This window comes from Sus scrofa, chromosome 4 (assembly GCF_054392235.1).
Source record: "Sus scrofa isolate SSC_HxYL_T2T_F1_AM1 chromosome 4, Sscrofa_HxYL_maternal_Yorkshire_Landrace_v2.0, whole genome shotgun sequence".
Lineage (NCBI taxonomy): Eukaryota > Metazoa > Chordata > Mammalia > Artiodactyla > Suidae > Sus > Sus scrofa.
In genome coordinates this window covers 96,559,354-96,565,676 of record NC_139386.1, presented here as the reverse complement: position 1 = coordinate 96,565,676, position 6,323 = coordinate 96,559,354, and the positions used below count along the sequence as shown (strand labels likewise).

Sequence of the window (6,323 nt, the reverse complement as noted above, 5' to 3'; positions counted from 1 at the left end):
CCACAGCTCACGGCAACTCCAGTTCCTTAACCCACTGAGCGAGGCCAGGGATTGAACCCGCAACCTCATGGATACTAGTCAGATTCTTTTCCCCTGCACCGTGATGGAAATGCCACATTTGGAGATTTTAAACAACATTTTCCACTGTTTGCTTCATTGTGGGAAGAGTGTCAACAGGCCAGGCAGTTTCAGAAAAATAATGCAGAATTTGTAGTGCTGATCTGAGAAAACCGGCATTTTAAATGCACAAAAATAGCATGGCTTGAGTCTTTGAATATTGCCATTCAATTCACATAACTTTCTAGAGATCAAATAGTACAACATTTCCAATAAAAATAATTGAACTAACTCAAAGTCCTTCTTTCTTTTTTGACAAAAATAGTTATGTTTATTGAATCGAGGTTCTCTCCAGGACACTTTCATGAATATGTTTCCTGACATATTAACTCACTCATATAGTTTTGGGGAATGAGTATCTACTGAGAACCTTTCTCAGAGCCATCTTCACTTCTTTATTTCTCAGTGTGTAGACAAGAGGGTTGAGTAGTGGCGTGATCACCGTATAGGTCACTGCCACAAGCCGATCCTTGTCTGAGGAGTACAGGGATGTGGGCCTCAAGTAGATGAAGGAAGCACAGCCATAGTGGACGATGACCACTGTCAGGTGGGAGGCACAGGTGGCAAAGGCCTTATGCTGTCCCTCCACTGAGGAGATCTTGAGGATGGTGGAAACAATGAAGACGTAGGAGATGAAGATCAGCACAAAGGGAACCAGCAGTACCAGGATGCTGAGGAAGAAGATAACCATCTCCTTCTGGTTGGTGTCTGTGCAGCCCAGTTTTATGACAGGGGAAATGTCACAGAAAAAGTGGTTGATCCGATTGGAGGCACAGAAGGGCACACTAAACACCAGGACGTTGACAACCACAGAGATCAGGAAACCACAGAGGGTTGAGGCAAAAACCAACTGCATGCAGGTGGCTCGGCTGACAATGAGTGTGTAGTTGAGAGGGTTGCAGATGGCCACATAGCGATCATAGCCCATTGCAGCAATTAGAAAACAGTTGGTACAAGCCAAGCCCACAAAAAAGTAGAGCTGGGCAGCACAGGCAGAGAAAGAAATAGTCAGACTTGTGGAAAGCAGGTTGGTCAGCATTTTTGGCATGATGACCAAAGTGTAGCAGGTTTCAGAGCAGGAGAGGACAAAGAGAAAGAAGTACATAGGGGTGTGCAAAGCCCGATCCAGACGAATGACAGTCATGATGGTGGCATTGACCATCAGAGTGGTCAGGTAGACCAGGAGGAAGATAAAGAAGAGAAGGATCTGCAGGTGCCCCAGGTTTGAGAAGCCTAAGAGGATGAACTCAGTGATCGCGCTCTGGTTCTGTCTCTTCATTGGTCAATGGGAATTAGAGACTGAGGCCTGAAACAGACAACAGAAAGAATTTGACAAAAGTGAATTCCTCTGAAGAATCCACGTTCGTTTCTGTACAAAGTTGATAAAACTGGTCTGAAAAAAGGAATAACAAAAAGCACATTGGTCAGGGAATGAAGGGAGAGGAGGAGGCATGCGGAGTAATGACATAAGTAAATTCCCAATTCAATATCTGAAGAAATTTATTTTTATTTTTATAAGTTGTTTCCATTTCTCTGTCTTCTTATTTTCATAAAGGTTCATACATAGTGTGATAAATCAAGAATTGATTTAATGCTCTTCTCATCTAATCTTGCCATTTTATGAAAACCAAGGCTCAAAAGATTAAACCATTTGCTTAACCCACATGGGGGCAACAGTCTTGAGAAATCACTTATCTTCTAAACCATTTTATGAAACTCTGATTTAGAAAAAACAAAAACAATTGAAAAGTCATCTATCCAGTCCCTCAGGTATGTGACACAAATACTGCTTGTTCACATATAATGAAGTATTTCCATATATTTAAGAGCATGAGATTTTTTTTTACCCATGGTAAATTGTGAAGCCTTTGGGGTGGGCTTAGACTGATTCCACATATTGGGGTAGATTTCCTTGGTCATGACTGCATGGGAATTTGGGATTAAGAATCTAACTAAAGATTTTTTTGGCCATGCTCATGGCAGGCAGAAGTTCCCGGGCCAGAGATCAAACCCACACCACAGCAGTGACAATGCTGGATTCTTAACCCATTGAGCTACCAGGGAACTCCCTAACTAAAGCTCAAATGATGCTCAAAGCATGACAAAGCTTGGGCTGACATCTTCACTCCCTTGGCCTCTGTCTCAATCTCTGTGTCCTCCATAATGTTCTCAGAGCAACTTTCACCAGTATCTGTGGGAAGATCTATAGTTTAGATCAGAGATCATATAATTTTCAAACCTTCACACTCAATCATACAATCTTCATATAAGAACAAAACTCAGGAATATTCTTACATAATCTCCACCTAACACTGCGAACCTTTTAATATGAATCTGGAAAGTACTGTTCAATCACCATGGTCAAGTTCCAGTTATGAGCAACCCACTGCTTCACAAGGCAAGCTGCTCTCCTGCTGTAGCCTTCATTCTTGATTTGTTCCATGCAGATACTCAGAAGAAAATAATACCTTTCTATAAATGACAGCCTTCTAATTATTGGAATAAAATAATCACATCCCTTATGAGTTTTATTTTTTCTTCTCATGTTTTTAGTACTTTTATTTTTTGCTTCATGATTATCTGAAGTTCTCCATTCTAATCACTATCTCAGGTAATTATACCTTCACTCCTCAGCTGTAAGAAAGACTGGCTGGTCCACAGCCATCACTCATCACTAATTTCTGTCTCTCTGATTTTACCAATAGCATTGCATTTATTTTCCATCATTCTTTACCCTTAAACATGAATATTTATCCATCTTTCAAAGCCCCAGATTAGCATTTACCCCCCTAAGGCTTCTCTGAGTAGTTCTGCGACTTTGATTACTATATGCATTAACTTCTCTGTCAGTTTGTTCTGGGATCATTTGTTGCAATGAAAGCATAGTGAGACCAGAAGAATGTAGGCTCTGGAGCTAGGCCGCCTAGGCTAGGACCATGGCTCTGCCACTGACTAGCTCCATGACCTTGTGGAAACCACTTCTCTGTGCCTCAGCTTTTCATCTGAAATGGCAATAATAATAATAATAATAGAAACAAAACATTTTTGTGTGTATCAAATACTTGTAACTATGTTCCTGAATCATAGTAAATATTTAATAAGTGCTCACTCTTAGTATCTGGTTCAACAGTTTCATGTTATAAACAAAGAAACTGAGGACCAAAAATGTAAAAGGTAAAGCTCTAGGTTGAGTAGAAACTTAAAAGCAAAGGTTTGACTATATCCCAAGTATCTTAAACTACTCACAGCAAGACCATCTCTTATAATTATTTAGGACCCTATTTTTAATATTTCCTTTGTACCTGTACTGATACACTAGAGGAGTATGAAAGAGATAAACATCTTCTCTACTGTGTGTGATCCTCAAGTGGGCAGTATGCTTCAAACTTTCATCTACTCCGAGCTCATATTCTTCCACCTTGAATGCACCAGATACACTTTTCCTTCTTCTTAAGCACATATCTCTCCTGCTTTGAGGCAGTTCCTTATTATTTTTCCTACTTTAAGTCATTTTAGCAATATTTTTTTTTTCTGTTTTACAATCTTAATCCTTCTCTAACTTTACTCTCTGTCCATATTCAGATTGTCAGATTTTTTTGGCTGGATCTCCTTCTTCATTATATGGTCTCTGTCCCTGTGTTTTCCTCTAGATTCTGGTACTATGACCCACTTCACCTGTCCATGGTTCCCACCAGTTCTTTTGCCTTTGAATCTTTCTTTTGTACCCAACACCTTTGTACTGTGGATTGACAGATGATATTGCTAAGAGAAGGGAGTTGTCCTATGGCTTTAATACAAAGAAAGTACTTACACATATAAATTGTATTCTGGCATAATCCCATCTTTCTTTATCTTGTGTCCCATCAATGTGTAAAGGAAGAGAGAAATGATCAAATTTAGTAAAACATCAGGCAGTATTTTTTAGAATTGGGGCTAAGATAAGCCTTTAAAGGTGAAATACAGTATTGTTTGTGAGCTGGGCTGGAGTTAGGTGGACAGAAGCAATTTTAGCAGCTCTGTGCTCCTGATGGCAGATGCTCCAGCCAATCCCTGGATCTTATAGGATTAGGGTACTCCAGGGGATTGAGGCCTTGGAGAGAGGGGCTCCTTTGGATTCTAGGCATTACATTTTTGTATAAAAATAAACCAAAGAAATTATTTACTTTACTTGAGCTATGTAGAAGATAGATAGCTTTGAATTCCGTGGGTTTCTTTGTGTGAAATTCATTTTGGCTCAAGGTTTCATTTGCTGAATGAAGTAATGAATTGTCATTCCCTTAATCATTAACTAGCTTTACAGATTTGCACATAGAGTAACACTTTCAAAGAATTAAGTAAATGCCATTTTTGAAAAATTTCATATACTCTCCTCCTTCAAGTCTGCTAGTTGCATAAGCCATATAATGTTTTCTGTATTTCTCCTGCTTTATGTATCTTAGTTATGCCTGCATTCTGAGGTGTATGACTCTAACCTTTTCTACACTTCATTATCTGCTAGATTCACCTCTTTAAATACATTTATCAGTGTAAACGTTCATCTATAATCCACTAATTCATTAATTAAATCAATATGTATTAAATACTGATGATATTCTAAGCACTTGGTAATTGTTTGGCAGGGAGGGCATCACAAAAATGATAGTGACATAGTTCATGACAGTGGCAGGTCTCAGACCACATAGACCTGAGCTTCCAGAGGTGCTTATGAAAAGATGCCTATTGCTGGGTTCTGCTCAGGATACTCTGAATAGGAACTAATTAAAGTGGAAATATTTGCAGCTGGTTCAAGTGATGTCCTTATTCTTAGCAAATTTAGAGCTATTGTCTTCTGTCTGAAAAGAACTTAAGTGTTTCGAAAGGAAGATGGAGAAATAAATGGCGAATTACAAAAGACAAAGATGACTAAAGTAGGGCAAGTACAAGATGCTATGGCATGCTAAGAGGGAGCATGATTTTCATATCCACTATCAAGTGGTGGGTCTCACACTCCTCAAATGCTCTTTAAACATCTCTTCCTTCCAAGAATATTTCTCTTCAGAGATTTTGTGCTATTTAAAGAGGGAATAAAGAATGTATTTCTTGTTTTAATTTTTAATTTTGAGAAATATGATTCTCAATTGATATATGTGTGATAGTGGACTAATACAAGTAAGAAGTCTTGTTATTTCAGTGTTTATCTTACTTCCGAGGAGTTAGAGACAGATATTCTGGAGTAAGAATTATTTAAATTGATAGACCATTTTAGAGAGAAGGGGTGGAGAACTGTGACGGCAAGCCTTCCTTTCTACCTACTCTTTACACTGTAAATCTAATATTAACAGTAACTTTCTGAACATTCGCTAGGAAGCTATCATTATCCACTTATTGGATTATATAATTTCTGTGATAATCTCATCAGATAAGACTATTACTTCCATTTTACAGGAAGAATCCAAAGAAAGCACAGCAGTCTTGTTGAGCTGAGGAGAATGAAATTGGAGGCTGAAGCAGCTATACTTTGTGGAGTAAAATACCAAGAAGTTGGAGTCAATTTAGAGGAAGAGTTCCAGAAATATCCACCTGCGTACTTTTCCATAATAAACTTCATATGAAAATGTTTAAGTATAATGTGAAATTTTATAATACTAAATAATGATCTACTATGTGTCTAAGTTATGCAGTTCCTACAACTCACATGTGTTTGGGAGATTTTGGTTGAAATCCAACTAGTTAGAGTCAAAAACCATCATAGAATACATGGAGAGTCAACAAAAAATTTAAAAACGCACACCTTAGTCCTAAGGTTAAACTAGACATTAGTAAAGGCATTCTCAAACTGCTTTAACAAAACTTAAAAGTCTTAATCTAAGTATACATGGTCGATTGATTATCAAAAAAGGTATAAGACAACTCAGTGAGGAAAGAAAATTTTTTTCAATGAATGATGCCAGAAAATACATATGCTCATGTAAGGAAATAAATGTCAAAATTTCCACAATGTCATTGCAAGGAATTACCTCAGAATGGATTATATATCTAAGCACAAACATTAAAATGAAGAAATTTTTAGGAGAATTTGTTTGTAACATTAACATAGACAAAGTTTTCTTAGAAAGAACATGGACACAAAAACCAACACAGAAAAATCAAGAATAGATTAGACTTTATTGAATTGTTAAAATTAAATATTGTACTTTCAGAAAGACATTATTAAAAATATGAAATTG

General features: G+C 37.5%; 1 protein-coding gene across 1 annotated transcript; it reads right to left on the bottom strand.

Annotated features, from left to right (window-relative positions):
* Positions 1-451: 451 nt before the first annotated feature.
* On the bottom strand, positions 452-1,396 carry LOC100626697 (olfactory receptor 10T2). The gene has a single exon (XM_003355123.1). It carries the CDS (start codon positions 1,394-1,396, stop codon positions 452-454), a length of 945 nt encoding a protein of 314 aa, XP_003355171.1.
* Positions 1,397-6,323: the final 4,927 nt, after the last annotated feature.

What these genes read in the sequence shown, in the direction of transcription:
- LOC100626697 (XM_003355123.1), bottom strand. Translation starts at nt 1,396, where the DNA reads ATGAAGAGACAGAACCAGAGCGCGATCACTGAGTTCATCCTCTTAGGC.